At 36.7% G+C, this 20569-nt stretch overlaps 1 protein-coding gene across 1 annotated transcript in view; it reads right to left on the bottom strand.

The window, feature by feature from the left end:
- The window catches only part of RXFP1 (relaxin family peptide receptor 1), a 46969-nt gene that overhangs the window by 23857 nt on the left and 2543 nt on the right, over nt 1–20569 (bottom strand). Inside the window, exon 2 of the mRNA XM_058838029.1 lies at nt 6503–6658. Coding sequence (XP_058694012.1) covers nt 6503–6658 — 156 coding nt within the window. The remainder of the gene's footprint in view (nt 1–6502; nt 6659–20569) is intronic.

Genomic DNA, 20569 nt, shown 5'->3' with positions numbered 1-20569 from the left:
ATTATTGCCTGTATGTAAAGAGTAGTCAAATGTGTAACAGTAGTTGCTGGTTTTTAATGTCCCATTCATGGTAAAAGAGTCTGCTTTACAGAGGTGCAAGGATTAGGCCAATGTGTGTGATTTTTGTTTTGAAATTAATAAGAATTCTGGTGCCTGCATTTTTTACAATTCTTATGATTAAATAATTTTTATTCTAAGTAGGACTTATACCTGTGTTACTTGCACATAAGCACTTCCTCTAGCAATTTATTAGTAATAAATGAAGAGCCTGTATAAACAAATTCTGAGATGGAGCAGAAGAGCTATTCGGTAGTGCAATATGACAGTAACCCTAATTTTAAATGAAGAATGAACTATAGTTCCTCAGCCAATTACATTTGAGATAAAAAGGACTGAGGCATTTGTTTATGAAATCTATATATCACAGACTGCATGGGAAGAGACTAGATATTATACCTGATGTTTCTGTGACAGGTTGCACAACCTAGGTTTCCTCATCTAAAGGAAAAAAAACCCCACTGCTAGCACAGTGCCTCCAGTCTTTTCCAGATCTATTGAGAAAGGCTGGTACATGAGTAACAAACACTGGGTTTTCGAAACATATGAGCTTTTTATTAGTTTCCTAACTTAGGTAAGGTATGATTCTTTGCTCACTGAAGACAACATGAGTCTCTGTTGATTTTAGTGGAGTCAGTCCAGGTCAATTCTCACTGGGCTTGGCTTTGCTTCATAAACCAGGTGGCGTGACTGAAGCTGTCACATCCATCATACTGTTTGCATTTTAAATTAAAACAGAACATAATAAATCCAATAAGTGTATAGATTTTGACTGCATGTTTGCATGCTATCAAACCCTAATGGAAGTTAGGAAAAACTTTTTAATATGAAAAACTTTTAAATAAAGGAATGAGTCCACCTCTACTTTGCATACAAGGGATTTTCAGAACCTGTAGCTACAGGATGCTGACATGTAGTATTGGTTATATAAGTGACAGAGCAATAGGGATTAATTTCAGTCTTCCAGACATATAAAATATATTTTAAAATCGACCAGGTAGAATGTAAAGTCCAGAGGAAAGCCCAGTACCCTCTGAGGTCTTATTTTGTTTCTATATTTCTCCCAAACTAAATTTGACAGTTGATGGGTGGTTTTGAAACAAGAAACTGGAAGTAAGCTTCACTGCAATTTACTGGGTGGCGTCTCCCCAAAACCTGTCATCATATTAACAGCACAGCTAATTTACAGTTCTGTTGACCAAATTGTGCTGATGATCCTGCAGAATGTATGGAATATGAAGAACAACATTGCAACAAAGGTCTTAGAAAACCAGATAGGAAAAACATCTATTTAGTCTCTCAGTGGTTCAGAATTTACCTGCATTAAGAATTTTTGCAGCATTTTTTAGTTTTTAATAGCTACAAAATGACAACTGACCCAATGTTATATCCAGCAGAGATAATTACACCAAAGTTCTTAGCCTGAGAACCTTGTCCTTGTATCACTGCATGCAATAGTAGGGTAATTTTAGTTGGGGAAAGCTGACCCTTAGCTAGGACAAAAACTTGTTCATTCAGCCCTCTAAGTAGAAGGCATATCAAAGAATTAAAAATAAAAAAAAAAAGAAGAATGTAAGATTTAAAATTTAAATATTTAATTAGGAGCACATGAAAGAACATTTTTTGTGTGTGTCTAAATCTATTCTAGATATTTTGAAAACAGATATAACCATGGATCATTACTGACAGTGTTAGTTGTCTTCTTCCAAATGCATGGAGTACATTTATATTGTGATTAACTTTTCATATTTTTTTTCCAATATTCTGTGTGTCAAGATTTGTTCATCTAAAGAAACATGCACCTTGTCGTGAGAAAACACAGGCTCAGTGCAAATCTACATCAGAAATATTGATGTTCTGTTATTTTTGTTTTGCATTAATCAATATTTTGTAGTTTTTATCAATTGTTGTCAGTTTTGTTTTTGTTCCATCATTAAACATGAAGGCAGAGATGTCAAAAGTCTTCTTTCCATGAATTTGTACTTGGGAATACATACCTGGTACGTTTAGTATGCCACTGGACATCAAAGAGCTTGCCTAGAGATTGTTTAGACTGCATTAACAGTCATATTGCAGCAGTAACGTCTTCAATGTGAGAAGTGTTTGTTACTTATTTTAGGAACAATTTCCATGTCAACACTGCCATGGCATTAGGCAAGCAGAATTTGTGATTATGCCTATTTATCCTTGCTCCGGTTTAAAAAGCAATGAAGTAAACAAAAGTTCTAACGTCCTATCTATAAATGCCAAGTAGCTACAGAATCAAATCTTACATCTGTAAATAAATGGGAAAAGCTCTTCCCTGGAAAATCAGGCTGAAACCATTATGTTTGAAATCAAACATAGTAGGATAAAACAGTATCAAACTTGCTCTGCTTTGCCAATTTGATCTTTAAACAAGCTTGGGCACAGAAGGATGCTGAAATTACTAGATCTGTATATACACATTTTGAATTTTTTAAATCGATACAAAAATAACTCCAAGTGAAACATGATAGAGACTAAATTGCCTCACAATGCCCTCAGCCTAATTAAGAATTTAGTACTTCAGCAAGGATGAGCATGGAACAGATCAGCACAGGAAAATTTACTGCTCTCCCAAGTCTAAAAATGGAAATTCCTCAAAACCATAAGTGTTATGACAAATTACAAAACGTTAATTATTTTTATTTAAAAATATTATTTTTATGACAGATTTGCAGAGATACCCAATTCTACTTGGTGGACTATGTTTTCAAGTTCAAAAGGTAAGATTGCGTTTTCCATGCACATTTAAAGTTATCTAGCCATAGTTCAAGCACAGCCTCCCAACACTGCAGGCTGCCTCCCCTTATCACATCGCCTTATTACATTGCCTCAAGCAATCCCATTAGGGTATCACACACAGAATTCTGTTGATTTTGGGAAGAAAACTACGTGGCAAAGACATGTGTTCTCAAAGATGAGTGGCTTCCCTCTACTGTGAATTATCAGCTATAATTCACTCCTTTCCAGAAGTGGAAGAAATGCTGAAGTTGAGCTGGCAAGGAAGATATCCACACCCTGAGGTTAAGCACTAGCACAGCTGAGTCTGCTCCCAACTCCACCTATGATACTAATTTGAGATCTTCAGTATTCTGGATCTCAGTTTTATGTTTATTATTTGGATGTTGAGAGGATGGTGGAAGTGAAAGAGGAAGCAGAATTGAAGAGGGCACTACAAAGTCAATCTCCACGTGCCTGGGTTGGATATGAGCAGAGATTACAGCACAATTGAAAAAATGTCTCTCAGTGAGGATTTGGTTTAGTTTTAAATATTCATAATCATGTTTTGCTGTTACCAGGGACACAGTGCCTGAGACAGCATTCATACTGCAAATAATCTCAGAGACTACTACAACAATTTCTTTCAACAATAATTTCTTACAAATACAATATTACAAAGATTGCAGCTATAATTTCCTTATAAAAATGAAGTGAGGAATGACAGATTTGTTCATTAAAAGAAGAAAAGAATCACTACAAGATAGTTGGAGTGAAACTCTAATGACATATTTTCCTTTGTGTTTCCATACTATACAGATATTTTTACTGTAGACCTAAGACAGTGTTTTATTATCACTGTTAGTGAAACAGTTGGTTTACCTAGCTTTGTTTGAAATACATGCACTAAAAAGAAATAAAATAAAAAAGATATTTTTTAGCTGCTTTGAGGTCTATATGGACTTTTTTCCCCTCCCACACTTGTTGGGTTGAATCCTATGGACTGGTCATCTCAAAGTTCCTCAAATTAATGCAAAAGTGCTCAGGAATTGAAAAGTTGGGCTATTTAATTAGAATACCTTGTGGACAAGATTGAAATTTCCAATGGCACTGAATGCAACAATTATTACACTGGAATAATTTAATTTTTAATTTGTTTTCTGTAACCAAAAGCAATTACTTCAACTGAAAACTAGTTGTAAATTTAAAAAAAATGGGGAGAAGGAGCCAGATATCACTGCTGTCATGAGGCAGGCATACTGGAGTGATCCTGGGAATGGCATGGGAAATAGAAAAAAGACAGATGGTTTCTCTGTCTCAGGAACTGATCACTGAGACCTCTTTTCTTGTATTTTAAGTGAGAGGAATAATCACAAAACAGTTACCCCACAAAGTTCTCCCCACTTACTACATGTGGAGTCACTGCAGAAAAATCTCATCAGTATATTCCATATACTCAGACAAGGAAGTGACTCTAACTGTACAACAAAGTTTGACTGCAATACCAATTTTTAAGAATACATTACTGCTGAATATTACATTAATGCATTTCAGAATGAGAAGAGGGGGTCAAGGTATGAGAAAAACATCAGAGCATAGTTTTTCCCAGTAGGTCCATACAATGACTCATCTTCTTTTGTAATTTAGGTTTTCAAAAATCAAGGCTAACTCATTCTGGAGTTACTATACACAGAAGAGGATTCAACATCCCAGCTGAATTGTCTTGTATGTGCATTTCTATAGAAGAACACTGAGGCATTACAAAGGACTTCGTTATTCATTGCTTAAGGGCTCAGTATTCAATCACTCCTTGCTGCACTCTCCCTGCTCACTGACAACCCATGTTACTTCTGATTGAATTTTTGAAATTGGTTATTCATAATCCAAGAATACCTCAGTTCTCTGTCAGTAATAAGATGAGATGCAAAGAGCTCTTTGATTAATGGTCTCAATGATCTTAAATTTCTCTTCCTACCTAAACAATTCTATGATCCTATACTGTCTTGTACCGCCCATTACAAAACTGTGTATATCCTAATTAGCATCCTGTTAAGCTGTATCTTTCAGCAAGTCCTTGTATGATGGACTTTGTGGTATTATGGAGAAATGAAATATGAATAAAGCAAATGTTTATTGTCCTTGGACTTCTTAAACATGAAAGGGCATCATCACTGGCAATTTCTGCTACTGTAGGTTGAGATGTCTACAGAAAAATAGAGGAAGCTGGTTTTTTCAGGTTTTTGATTATTTACAACAGAAAGTAGGTTTATAGCACCAGGTATAAACCTGCAAGTTGTATAAAACTAAAAAATGGTGCAGGTTCATTATATGGGATTAGAATTTAAAATCACTTTCATATGGGGTTAGACACTGAAATTGCATAGGTGTAATAAAAAGATACTTCACATAGGTACACAAATCATCTTCACATACAATGAGAACAATTACTTTGAAAACATCATTGACTTTGCCAAGAGTGCTGGTGAAAAATACTTTTACCATATTTTGTTCTCATTTTGAGACTCATTTCAGAAAATTTCTTTGTATACGTTGCTTGGAATTTCCACCTAGTACTTTAATTCTTTGCACTCCTCCTCCCACCCAGATCTGATGGTGATGTGCCTGTCTGGGACAGACAATTCAGCTGTTTGGCTCTGGGGAGCTGGAGGCAGCGTGTGAGGCAGGGCATGGTGCACCTGCTTGTCCTCCATGGCTACAGGAAAACTACTAAGGAACAGGAAGCCTACTTCCCCCATCTGCCATGGATCAGCAGCTCTGGAGAACACCTCTGAAAATATCCAGGCTCAAAGTAAGGTGACAATAACAGTAAATAAAATGTGTTAGGGTCGATTTTCTCTCCCTGTGGTCTTAGCTCACAACCAAATGGTGAAGCTCTCTCCTCACAGAATATAGGGGATCCTTTCCAGACTATCCCAGGTCTGTGCCATCTCTGAGCTGTGTCCAAACACTGCATGAGAGATGCTACTCAGCATAGAAAAAAGCTGTGCCAGGGCCATGCTCACAAGCAGCAGCACGGACAGGAAAGTGACCATACAAAGCCCTGGCCCTACCTGCTTTGCAGTGGAAGTAAAGCCAAAGCCTACAAGCCAAGTCAAGGTCACAGCTACCATCCAGAGGGGCTAGGAGTGACAAGGATCAAAACAGCATGCACAAGTGACCTGACTATGTGTATGCCCTGGGATTTTTATGTTTTCAACCACCAAAGCCTGCTGGTAGCGCAGCTTGCACAGTACATTCACAGATGTACATGTGTCTCCCAAATTAGGGCATAAATAATTTCTGAGAAACCTTGAAAATTCTTCTAAATTATGTTTCCTGCTTTAAACCACATCAAGCTTTTCATAAACTTTGTTGGAGAACACATCTACCTCTCCTCAGCAACAGTCTTTGATAGATCACATACATCCATTTGTAGACATCAAAATGACATGTCTGAAGAAGTTCAAAGCAGGGAAAAAATTGGATACTGATAACTGATACCATACACAAAGAAAAATGTGGCTCACTCTTCTTTCTCTAGCAAATGGTTTGCTGGGTGGCTTTATTAGCTAAAGCAGACCTGCTGCATCCTCTGCAAAACATGCAACTTTCCTACTCCTGACACTCCACAGTTCAGTGTGAGCACTGCCTGAGTTTCAGTGACTACAGGTGCTAGACACAAAGAAAAGTCACAGCCACGTACCACAGTTGTCTTCGTCAGCCCGATTCCCGCAGTCATCCTCACCATTGCAGTGCAGCTGTTGGGGCAAGCACTTGGTGATATTGCCACATGGAAAGTAGCCCAGGGGGCACCTGGTGCCAGCTCCAGAAACATGATCTTCCAAAGTGTCACAGATGACTAAACAGGAGCAGAAGAAATATGTTTATTTTATGATGTGTTTAAAGGTCTTTGATATTATGCCGTTGCAAGTACTCATTTACATTTGACTGTGAATACTGAGCAACAAAAATGCATTAATTCATTGGACATGAAACTACAAATAGTATATGAAGTACTTGTTAAACTTGGCAAAAATATTTTATATTGTTAGCTAATTAAAATTTCCTTTGATATAAAACGAACAGGTAATTCCTCCCTATTCATTCTCAGAATAAGGGCAAAATGTTCATTATACAAGACAAAGCACCTAAGGCCACTATTTTAAAGGATTGTTTTGCTATTTATGATAGCAATATACCTATAAGCTATAGGTATTCCTGCCCAAGGAAGCATGCTTAGAGTTAGAAGATCTTTAGTGTTCTTTCCAACCCAAACCATTCTATGACATTAATTTGTGCTGAAATTTTAAACCTAGATAGATAAGTCCCTTTACACAAAGTCAGATCTAGATATGTTTGATTATATTATATTTTTAAAGAAATTTTGTGGTGTAAATGGATCAAGGATCAAAGAACAAGGCAACTAAGATCAAATCTGTGACACAGTTTCGCTGGAAATTTAAAAAGACATCATGAAGCGGCCAGTTATGAATCCTTCAGAAGAGTTGTCAGTCTGATTCAAACACTGTGGAAATATTGGTCAGAATATGTCAGTGTGAAGTTTAGATACACAGGTGCTGTTCTGCTGAGCCCACGCTTTGTAGGAAGGAACTTCAGAGAACACAGGACTTCATGCAGGCACTGCTGAGGGGAAAGGTAGAGGGATGCTGACTGGGGACAGCCAGGACAGCTGGAGGACTCTGCCTGTCCTCTGTCCTTCCATTCTCTGTGCTGCATCTTCCCACATTTGCAGATGCATGATGCCTTACCAGTCCCCTCAGGGACAAATGGACCTGAGGGACAAATTCTGTCATCACTATTTTTTTCCAAAAAAGCATGACTGATCTACTGCTTCTGTAATGGATTGCAGGATGCCAAGTCAGATTTCTTGTCCTACAAGATCAACTGCTTCCCAAGAGCACACTATGGAAAGGGTTTAAAATTACTCTAGAATTAAATTTGTTCAGTTCACAATATGTTCGAAATGGAGGTAAGCATCATAAAGACAGAACACCATCCAGTGTTCTGCACTTCCAGATCTTCCCTAAACCTACAAGGTTTCTGCAAGGGTCTGTTAATTTAATTTTTGAAGCACTTCCAAAAAGGAGCATCACTTTCTTATTACAGCTACCATTTGACTTAATGCATACTGTTACAAAAAACCCTCAAAATCAAATACAAATTCTATTTTAAATTTCATTGCTGTCTTAGAACACTTCAAATACTCTCTACAAACTTTATTAACTGTGATGTGATACTTGTTCAGATAGTAAACTGCTAATTCTGAAACATGCATCTAATTTTCGAGGCTATTTCCTAAAACAAAGTATAAACCTTTCACAACAGTCTCCCAGATTAACTAGGAATGTTCTTGGACAACATCTGATTTTTTGCACTTATTTTTCTCTTGGACTAAGATAAATCACCTGAAATTCAATCAAGTACTTCAGATTCATAAAAAATCTCTTTCGGAAGAACTTTCTTCCAGTTAAGCCCTTGCAAATGTTTACAATTCTGAAAAATTGAAATGCAAGAGCTGTAGCTGCAGAAAATGGAGATAAATATTCTCTATATGTACAGAATTATCCTTGCTGTCAAAAGCATCCTGCATAGAAAGTCATATATTCCAGCTAACCACCACTGAATAATTTTAAAAGGTTGATTTGCTTCTATCCACAAGTATATAACCTATGCAGTTACTCAAAGAGCCTTAGTTCCTTAAGACTTATGTATACGTAGCAAGAATAAAACTACATCCTAATCACAGGGTGAATTCACACTTGCATATAGTTCATAAATTGCTCTGCTGCTCTGTGCTAGTATTCTGAACATTATGATTAACTTGTTCCACCCAAAAAGCAGCAAAAAAATCTTATTATGTAGGGTGTTAGCAAACAGCGTATGTGTAGTACTTAATGTCTTAAGTCTCTTTCTTGGCAAAAAGCTGAGCAGATAACTGAGGCTCCCTAAAGTGCAGTTGCCTGTTACAATCTAAGTACCTACCAAACCAGCTGGTAAGGGACACCAGTATGGAAAAAACCACCATAAATAAAAACATCCCAAACAGACCATTAAAAAACCTCTCACATTTTGTCAAGCTTTTTATCCTATGCATTAGAGACATATTTAGACTGATCTGAACCTTGTGCTTAAAGGGGCTGATCTCCATACAGTTTAGATTTCAAATAAAAGCATTTGTTTTCTCACAGTACCATTCAGTGGAATTTCACAGAATGTTCAAAAAATTATTAATTATTCAAGTAGTATTAATCCCTGAACTAATTAATGGATCTGCTGTTGCATGTCGATTTAGAAATCTGTACTTTGCCACAAAGAATAAGTCTGTCATGATGTTCAGTGTTTTGAATTCTCTGTACATTTATAGCCTTGATGATATCTATCCTGAATCTCTGCATTACTCATTTTGTGCTATGTTGGATTACCCTGGCATGTAAATATCTGCCTGGGAAAGGAGATAACACAGTTCAGAACTCAACAACTTCATCCCAGTAATAAAATCAGTGAAAGCACTGGTCTTTGTCCACTGACTTGTTAACATCACTTTGTTTATGCAAAAAAAGACAGAAGCTTGGACTCTGCTGATTGAAGGAGATTTATGTATGGAAAAGCCCCCAACTCTCTGAGGAAATATTTGGTAAAGCTGACAAAGGTAAACACGAGATAAGACAGTAATAACAGTTGTAAAATGCTAGATAATAGTCAAACAATTACCTTTTGGATTGAGGAAATTAAATTTTGGTCTTTTATGTGAGGAAAATAGATAAAGATAGCACTGCAACAACAGCAATTAAAAATTATGGTTATTGTTTTGCAAATACAAACTTTACTGACACTGGAGTTCACCATGGCAAGATAATGATCTATCACTTCGTCTTTGCAATGTGGTATTAAAGTTGCTGGCTTTTCTACATTTGATTGATTTTCCACTATGAAAAATTGAACCACTCTTGTATCTTGTTTTTCCCTTTTTTTAGCGGCTGAAAGAAGATGAAAAATGATAAATCCATGATGGACTTGCTTATCAGAAAGTTTGCTTTTACAGATACCAAGTAAAAGAGCCTCTTTGTATACCTCATCGAGAAAATAAACTCCTGCCTTCCTGTGACAAAGAGATAATTGCATACATTTCAGATATTCTGTACCAGAAAATTTCTTTTTCATAATGTTCAGCATAAATATTAAAATATTTGCAATGTTTCAAGAACAAAGAAAAATAAATAGGTGAATTGGTATCAGTACAAACAACAAAACCACAAACAAACCTCTTTCTGACACTTGTTGTGTCAATACAGAAAAATGTTCTACTTAGCAGCATGTTCGTGATACTGCAAATTAAATATTTCTGACTGTCCTGTATTTAGGGTTCCCTACAATCCCTCAAATTAATCTCAAATTTTCAAAAATACAGAAGAATTCCTGTCATTCCTCTTTTTAGCTTGTCCAGACTAAGGCTGCTTAGAGATGCTTATTGCTATAAGACACGTGTGGTGAAGAAGAAAGTGAATGACTTTCCCTGCTTGCCTTTAAATGTAAGACTAAGTTAACCCTGCTTTCCTTATTCTTTCTTGCTTATTCTTATTATTTCTTGCTAAAGAAATAAACATGAATTGGGCCGTCATCTAGTATAGATGGTAACACTTTCTCCTTTCTTGCATAGATGTGGAATCACTGGGGAAAGAACATGACAGCCCCTCTTTAAACAGTCATAAAATGAAATAGAAAGAAGGAACTCATTTGGGAAAGCCAAGAACAAGATGTTCCCAGGACAACATGGCTTGGCTTCCAACTAAACTGATTCATTAGGCTTGCTGGTTTTGTGCATTCTTTGAAATACAACGATTGGGTCACAAGTGCTCTTTGAGAAACCATATAAGGCACATGTGCACTATAAGAACATAGACTTAACACAGTTAGTTGTAGGTTCTGTAAAAGGAGTATGACCCTGTAAAGGGAATACTGCTGGGCTGATGGGGCTGAGTCATGAGCACTTACACTATCCAAAGGCATTACTCATTGCTTGGTACCTACTAGTCACACCAGTCTCAACTGTGTCACATACAGGTTCAAATAAAGGCATACCAGAATATCAGGAAAATATTTTTGTGTTTTCAAGAATTTGAACAACACGAAGTCCACTGTCATGAATCCACAATGACTCATGAATTCCATCAGCCAAATATGCTAACTTGTTTTTCCTCACTTTAAGTGATTATAAGGTAAGATAAGGAATGATCTTATGGTACTCCACGCTGTATTTTTCTGATGGAAAATTATTTTACCTACAAAAGCCCAAATTCTTCAGAGACTCATGAAAAACTGGTGGTATTTAACTTTTTCAGTTGCTGTACTTCTAGACACAGTGGGAGACAGGCTGGAGAAACAGAAGACTGAAAATATTCTCGCACTGATACAGAATGTTTTGTTCAAATAAAACAGAATCAACTCAGAAAGTATTGAAGTAAAAATCGATTTCACCTGTAATTTTTCTGCCAGCTCGAATACTTCAAGATGACAGTTGATTAAAAAATATCTCCTTCTGCTGAGAGGTATATTAAGGGCATGTGAAACGGATTTGAAAAACCTTTAGCATAACATAGAACAGGTCTCATGGGCCTATTACATTAATTTGTAAAGATGAATCATCAGAACAAGGTTATAAAAGTTTACAACTATGAATTACTTTAACTTACAAGATGTGTAATAAATTATTAACAAAGAATAGAAGTGACTAGTGACTGACCAATTTTGATCAGATGCATTTGAATCACCAAATAACAGAGAAAAAGATGATACAACAACTTAAACAGGTATTTTTAAAAAAATAATTTGTTGTCTGAATTTGAGCATTACAACAATATGTAGAAGTGAATGCAGAAGTTCATTCTTAGATTAATTTTCCTGGTTTTGTTCAGAATTTTCAGCTTTTTCCCACTAAACAGGAGATTTTTGAGTAATGTATGACTGAGACAAGGATGAAGTTAATCCACTCTATATTTTAGGATAGAAATAAAAAGTTAACTTCTGCATAATTTCATTTTACTTATTATAACTTTATCAATGAGAAAGTATTTTTTTTCCCATCATGGAATTTTATAAAGACCCTTCTAAAATTTTCTTTTAGGAGAAGCTATCTAGTGATATTTCAGAAAACGTGACAGGAATCTCATATTGTTAAACATCAATAAAACGAAATTTTAAACTGTCCATAAATAGCATATTGAAAATAGATTCCAGTTTCATACAAGAACAAAACAGAGTATATACACTTGTACTTTAGTGCTCTTAATGTACACACACTTGGAGTAACACCCTGGGCAAAATTTGTATATCAAAATAGACCTTGGTCTAGTGGCAATAGGTTCTTTGGCATTAATCCTTGAGACAAAGTGTCTGTGGCTTAAGGGATTTAAATATCTGTATGGTGTACTCACAGAAGTGTAATTAAACTCTTATCACCAAACTGCTTTTTCTGTTATTTGCTCCTCTGCTTTGGTAGTTGTCCATCCCTGAAGTCTATAACATTTTCTAAATATGTACTACATATGCATTGCATATTGCATATGCATTGTGGCTTTAATTTTAGGTTTGATGGGGTGAAGTGACACAGTGTCATTTATTCAGAATGACAGAGTCATTTCTAAAACACTAGCAATTTTTTATATTTAGTGGTTATTTTTGGAACCAGAAATGCACTTTCAGTTTATTGAATTACATTTATTTTTAGCAAACTATATTAGATGTCACTCTAGGAATATGTATTGCTTGAACTGCACACCTAAGTTTATGTTTTGTTTCCATTAGACACAGTACAGTGCAATGGATTTTAGCAAAAATAGTGCATACATTATGACTGTTGCACACCAATCTGGTAATTATCTTGGATTTTGATTTCATAAAGTGCCTTTATACTTAGCTGTGGATTACACCATGCTTTCATTTCAGAAGCATTTTCCAAAGCAGAAAATTTGTACTATCTTTATGAAGATAGTACATTACAACAGCATCACTAGTTATCAGTTATTCCACAGATAATTCAGCCTAATGCATCCAGTTATAGGGTTGGAAGATCCTTGCTAAGTGCCAGATAAATCCACTCCAGGGCCAGAAACTGCCAGTAGAACAACTCAGACTGGTTACATGGCACTTTGCCAGAGGATTCAGCTTTTATACCTTTCATTAATTTGTCACTTTGTTCTGCTTGCACAGAACTTAAAATAAAAAGATCCTGATGCTCATAAAGAACTGAAAGAGATAATACCTCTAAGAGTTCCAATATGAAGTAAAATAACTTCCATCTGCATCAAATTTTGCAGGGCATTCCCAGAGGATAAGGGTTCAGCACAGTATCTAACAAAGACACAAATTAATGAACCAAACTTTTCTATTGTTCCACTTCCCTTTTTCTTCGTCTCCCCAAATCAACAGAATTTAAATGATATTAGACTATTATTTCTGTTTAGAAACAAGTTCTAACTCCATATTCTGTCATGATTTCCAATAGGAAATACACCAAGGTAAGTTTTTTTTAGCCTCTGGGTTTTTTGCATCATTGTAACTCCTCAGCTTCACTGAGCTTTTTTTCACAGTAGAGAAACATCAAGCTGAAAGCTGGCCATATAAAACATTAGGGTTTTGTTCAAGTGGTGTTAGATATTGAACAGAAATGAAGGCATCAATACAAATGTGTTAAACACACTGTGCTAGTCAGTACCATCCTACCTGGAAGGCCTGGAAAGGGAAACCAAAAGAAACTCCTCTCCCAGGAGTTGATTCTTTCTCACAGCCACTATTGAGTGTGTTTGGCCTGGTTCTTTGAGCCCCAAAGAGAAAAGAAATTTGTTGCAAGTAATGCTTTTCCCCCTTATTTGAAACACAGCATTTATAAGCTAATGATTTAAACACATGTAATAAAAAGTAATGAAAAAAGACCTCTGAAGCTTCATACCTGGAATTTTTTAAGTTTTGTAATCCTAGGGTAAAAGGTTTATTCTATTGCAGTAATTGCCAGGTATCTTAAATTTATTTTTGTATCTTACACTCAGTAGCAAGGTAATGAATGTTTTGGTTTTTTTTATTTTCTAAATCTGAGTAATCCAATAGTTGAAAACTTACTTTAGCCAAAAAGATTAAGGACAGATGTTTATCAATAAATTAGTGTCCCCCAAGCAACAATCATTCACCTCATCTAGACAGTATTTTGAATTTCAATACATAAGGAAAGCAGTTAGAGATTACTGTAAAGAAGTTCATTTCAGGCTGGCTGCTTTCAGCAAGTTAATCCAGTCAGCCATGCATAAAGTAAGCAAAAGTGAAACACTGACTAGTGAAAACTAAATTATTTAAATGAACAAACAACAGACATTTGTAATATTTCCCTTAAGTTTCCATAAACAAAAGTCAGATTTTAAGTGACTTCATGACACAATATCATATACAGGAGGAAGTTTGTGTACGTGTGCATTTATGCATAGAAGTAAAAAGAGATCCAGCAGATGAAACAAAGTGCTTGTAGGAAAGCCTTAAGAGAAAGCTGCAATGAGAAAGGGGAATGAAATTAGAAAGGCAATGAACACAGAAATTAATTGCTGACATTCAGATTGTAGGCTGTTCTGAGAACACATTTTTAGTAAAACAGCAGAACAGCAAAGTTCTGAGAGTGATACCTGTGTATCACTGGGTATCCTCGAGGCAGAAACAACCTAAAAGATCATAACTGATTGCCAAACTTTTCTTCTCTCAGAAAGCCTGTCATCCATTTTTTCTTGTTGAGTATGTACACTTTCACCCCCACCCCAGAAGTTATAGCTAAGTTATGCAAATTATTACAACTTTGGTATGCTCTTCTGACGGGGAAACAAACCCCACAAAAATCCAAACAAAGTGGTAGAATGAGCATCTTGCAGTGCTGATGATAGAAAATTAGGTTTGAGAGCAGCCAGCCCAAACAGTCTGAGGAAAAGAACCTGGAGGGTGGCAGTGGGAGATTCTATTATCTCTTTCTCCTTCTTCTTTTGCTCTCTAGTCTCTTACTTTGCTACAGAATCTCCAGAACTAAGCAAGCTGCACATCAGCCACAATTTCAGATTCCACTATTTTTCCTCTTCTTCCAGGTAGCTCAATCTCAAGTAAATCTTTGAAAATCATCTCAGCCATGCTTTTTCTAAGACTCCAGACAGAGAAAAAAGTGTTTTGGGAACTCTAACTCTGTATTTGAAATATGAAACAGAATCTGGGTTTCTTTCTCTTTTTCTTTTTTCTCCCTTTATTGTGGTTTTAGTAAATACTAAAAGGATTGCAATAATAGTTCTTACAATGGAACTAAGCCAGCATAATTTGTAGTGAAGCTCTGAAGCACACTCAAGATTAATCTTGTAACAATGAAAATATATTATTTCTTGGTGAGCTGGAGACAGGATTATCTAATAATTTTATTTATTCCTATACCTTTGTTACTAAGAATCATTTATAACTATTAAGAATTTAAATTTAATATAGAACTACAAGTTCAGATGTGGGAGGTGGCTGTGCCCTATGAGATTCCACTCTCCTGAAGTATTATAAAATACGGAACCCTTTTTTGTTCTGTTTTGAAGTAAAGTAATTTAAAAGTATTTTAGCAAATCTGTTTTCTAAGAGCTCACAGAACTGTTTTGTGAAAAATCAATTTGCAGAATGTGCTTAAAGGCATTATTTTTTGACTCTGACTCATTAATCTTTTGTTCAATTTAAAAATCACAGGTTTTACAATCTCTGCTGTATTCTGCTATGAGAACACATAACTCACCAATAAAAGTTGTGACACTCCAGTTAAGTGCATAAAATAGAAATTATCTCAAGTTAATAGGATTTCTGACTTTCTTGAAGTGAATAATGTTAGCTGGTCAAACCACAGAACCACGGAATCATTTAGGTTGGAAAAAACTTCTGAGATCATGAAGTCCAGCTGTTTGAACCACGTGACCAGAGACATCTGACTTATTTCTTCTTTTGCAGGGGATATAAAAATGTGCATACAGATTAAGAGCAATAGATCTTTATTATAATTTGTAGGTTTTATGCATTTATTAATGTACATAAAGGAATGTCACATTAGCAGCACATATTTGGAAGTTTGGATATCCAAATTAGAAAATATAACAGGAAACAGCATTCAGAAGTGTGGCTCCATTTTGGATGCACTTTGGCTAAGCAATATTTTTGCGTGGATGGCTGTGGTTTAACCTCCACATAGTCTATAGTTCCTCCTTCTCTTCCTTTCATGCCACTTCATCTAATCTAAGAGAGGATGGTGTCTGTTCCTGATGCTGTTTTCTCACTGCCAGCAGTGAGAGCCTGCTCTGTGGGACCAATCTAGAAACCAATATAGTTAAATGATGATGTGAGAGCAGTGAATATGTAAATGAAAGATTTAAGAGGAAAAAAAATGAAAATCTAATCAAATAGTGATAGACCAGAAAGATGTTTTATTTTTGCTAAACCATATAAAGAAAATGAAAAACCTCATGTGACATCTAAGTCTTAGGGATATAGAAAAAACAACTATTCAATACCTGCTTCTGAGATGTTTTAGGAAAAGCAGAAAGTGGCAATACTCTTTCTGCCTAGTGCTGAGAATCCATACTGAAGAAAAAACCAGAAATTATAAATGCATGTTTGCAGTGTTACTTGATTGCTAGAAAAGATCTCATGTCTGAAAACCAGTTGTCTATAATTTCTAGGTAAGACTCCGTAACAGTTGATTCACATGTTTTAACATGGAATAGGAGTGCAGAATATGAAGTCAAGAGGGGTATTTTTATGGCAGAGGGTCCCTCTTGAATAAAACTTCTAAAAATGCAGATCATATTTTTTAACTGTATTGCTATTAATCAAAGCATTCAATCATGTGGCTTTTAAATTAATTTAGTCCTTTTCTTCTCCATACACACAAATTTTGACTTTAACTATGAAGTGGGCAGTTTCATTAAGGGATGCTGCTCTTAATTTATTCCAAAGAAGAGCTGATCCTTTTTTTTTAAAGAAAAAATGGAGCAAAAATATACTTTTAAGTTTAAAAATACCACTTCCACCCTTCCAAGCACTATGCTTTTCTCCCTACATTGAGCATAATACTGACAATCACATCTGTGATGGGAAAAGTCTCTTCTCCCAGGTAAAGCCAGTGATTTCTTCTGCAGAACACAGGAGAAAGAGGTAATGTTCACCTGCCTTGACAGGTCTGCATGTCTTTGAGCCTCAGTGACTGTGCAGCCTCTCCCACTCCTAGTGCCGTATTGACACTTGCTCATCTCTGGAGGAAACGATTACTTGACTGAGGCAAAACATTTTGACCAAATAAAGCCTTAGGGTTGGTTCAGAACAGCCCACGCGTTGTGTGGGTGGAACACAACGAGCTGTGCTATGGGGGACTGGGTGATTTCACATCCTCTCTGGATAGACTCTGCTAAGTGATCTCCCAGGCACAGATCCCTCAGGATCAGTGTCACCGATGCTGCTGGGCTCTTCCTCCCACTGCCTGCCCACCCTCTCCCCGCAACATGAATTCAGCCTGTCCTCCCAGGGCTGCATCTCCCCCCATCAGGCCACAGCTTGTGGCTCCTTAAACTCATTCAAACCCCTGTTTTCCCATCAGTCTTTCTCCCTGGTGTATTTGTCTTGCCCTGGCACACCAGTCAGCTGCATGCTGGATCCCTCGTGAGCACTGGGGGAGACACAGCAGTCAGTGAGCACAATACTCTGCATTACTGCTGTGCTTATTCACAGCCACTTTGTGTAAAACATTGGTTATTAGCACCATATAATCCACATCTGAATTCAAACTCTAAGTCTTTAAATTTCATACATTTCTGAAAACACACCTCCATATATTAATAAAGGCATTTTATCTATGCTTTGATTAGTCTTCTTGTGTATTACTGGCATCTTGCTCTTTAGTCTACAGTTTAACCACTTAGAAGCTACAATATTAAATTTCTAATTAGTTCCTCATATAGCTACAATAATTAGACTTCCCACTTTTAAGTCTTCAGAGATTACTTAGATTACAGTTTAGAATATGACATTATTGCCCAGATGGGGAGCTGAGACATTAACATATGTATGGCAAGGGTTTCTACTAATTTGAGGTTTATACTTTCAGAATCAGTCATTTTCACAGACTACTCAAAGCACAGCTTTTACAGATGTCAGTGGCAGCCATGTAATGAACACTGCCACATCAGGATGATCAAGCCAAAACCCCTGGAAATCTGCTATATAATTATTATCCATTTGTAAGGCTTTTAGAGCAAGAAACAGGAAGAGAAATGTTTTCAACAGCAGAGTTCAGTTGCCTTCATGAAATGGATTTCATCCTGTAATCCCCAGCCTCATCCACATTTTACCTTAATCTTCTACAGCAAATGAAGCAGGGGTCACACAGGCAGCGCAATTCACCATAATTTTTGATTCATCCTTTTAATGCAGGACACAAATCATGTGTTTTTGAGGAGTTACAACATGAAGAAAATTCAGTATGGGCACACAGCACAAATTAAGATTGTGTCCTTTGCCTAAATTCCTAAGCACAGAGTTTACAAAATTCATAAACTTCTCTTGCATAGGTAACATTAATTATTAGAAGAGGAACTCAGGCTCTCCCCAGCATTTTATAACAGGACACCATGCTGCATCACCAGTGCAGATCCTTTAACTCTCCAGACCTTTGTTTTCTGAGAGGGTAGAGTGATCTGTCAGTGCTGATTACCAGCCTCTGAGCAGAGGTGTTACTCAGGAGGAGACATTTTGAAAGAAGTCAGTAAGTCATAGGACAGTCTTGGGCTTTGTTCTGGCTTTGTAGCACAGTGCTCACCCCACCAAGCACAGCTCCTTTTTCTGCTCAGGCTCATCTTTTCCTCACCCCAACTGCTTCACTCCAATCCTTTCTTGTCTGATCAGTACCTGCTTCCCATCATCTCATCCCCTTCTTTCTGCACAGAATCCTAGTTCTGATCTCACCATTCTCTGACTTCATTCTTCAGATGCTCATTCCCTTCTCTCAGAACTCCCTGTCTTTCTCCTTTAGTTAATTTACTTTTCCCTGCTGGCTCCCTCTCTCACACCCCTTTCCTCTGTCTCTACTGTCCCAGACTAATAGTCCTCCTAATTTCCATTTTCCCTTTCTATTTAGCATTACTCTTTTCCCTCAGCTCTCTGTTCCATTACCCCATCTACCTGTCCCTTTCGTCTCTGCTTTCCTTTTTCAGTACTTCCCAATACATTTTCACCTCCACTGTCTTTCAGACACAACAATTATGACTTCCTGATCCTTTCAGCTTCCTGTGCCTCCCAGCCTTGCACCAGCCATTTCGAAGTCTGATTTGATGGCTTCAAAGTGGCACTCAACAGAAAACACATGCTGAGATGACTGGTGACAGATCCTCTGAGTGTCACACAGGTCTCCAGCAACAAGTAACATCTATTAGAAAAGGTTATTTTTACTGCAACCCCAGGCTGGAGCAGCCTCACCAGCTCTAGTGGGATGACCCATCAGAGGTTTGTCTCACTGTGATATTGTAGAGGGATACTTCAAAAGTACTGTTTAAGAAAATGCTTTGCTTAATACAAGACTACCTAAATTGATCAGTGAAGACAAAATACCAATTCCTCATACTCAGAAAAAAATTTGTTAAAGTTCTGCTTGTCTTCTTGCTCAAGGTCCACAGATTGCACCTAAAATTTCTGGGCAAATGGTTCAAGTCTGGTAGAGTTGCTATAAACTGTCAATACAGGTTTTCAACTTGGGTAGCTCCTGGTGCTGTTAGTGAAGAGGTGAAAACATTCCTGCCTAAGCAGCAATAGCAGCATCTAACTCTCAGAGCTTCAGTTTACCACTGTGTAGATTTTTCACTACCCTATAACTGTTAATAGAGTAAATTTTCCTCAGGAAATCTAGCCTGCATCCCTGATTTTCTGTAAATATACTGATTTTCATGTTATGCATATATGTATTCACAGAATAATACACACAAGAATACACAGGTTCTTCTAACTACACGAAAGCCAGACAGATTAATGTCCAAGTTAAATGAAAGAAATAACCAAATAGTATTTTTATACAATGATTATTTGAGCTTGTGCAAAGGCTGAAGTAATTTCACTTTCCTACTTACAAATCTGGAAGGAATCTTAAAACATGTTATAAAATATGTAAACAGGACCACAGTCATAAACTTGCAATTTTCTGAAGGATTCAGGATTGTCTCTTTCCCACATTTGACAGAAAACATTTGGTATAAAAGATCTTGGCCTTGAAAACAGCTGTCACCTGCATGAAGTACCAGAACAAGTAATGAAATTCAGATGGTTTAAAGAAAGTTGTCCTTGGCATTTTAAAGTGAGGATAAAGGAAGGAAAAAAAAAAAAAAAAAAGAGGGATGAATAGAAAGAGGAGGCTAAAGGAACTGGAGGTACAAGCAGAAATAGGATTGAAAACATCAGGCAGAGGCACAGAGCATAAAGGGTTAAAATTGTAAGGATTGTAATTTTTTTTTTTTTTAAAGGAGCCTGCCAAATCCCTTTTGGAACTCATTTTGAATATTTTTCAATACTAACGTTCTTCTGTTTTGCTTAATGATTGATAAATGAATTGTTTGAGATCCTGTCACTTAGCCAAGGTCCAGGAGGATAAACCAGCTTTTGTCCCCAGCAAGCCAATCAAGGGGACATTAAAGGCATGGCCGTGCACTCCAGTGGTTGCAGCAATTACAGC

The sequence above is a fragment of the Poecile atricapillus genome, chromosome 4, assembly GCF_030490865.1.
Source record: "Poecile atricapillus isolate bPoeAtr1 chromosome 4, bPoeAtr1.hap1, whole genome shotgun sequence".
NCBI classification, from domain to species: Eukaryota; Metazoa; Chordata; class Aves; order Passeriformes; family Paridae; genus Poecile; species Poecile atricapillus.
This window is presented reverse-complemented; position numbering and strand designations above follow the sequence as displayed.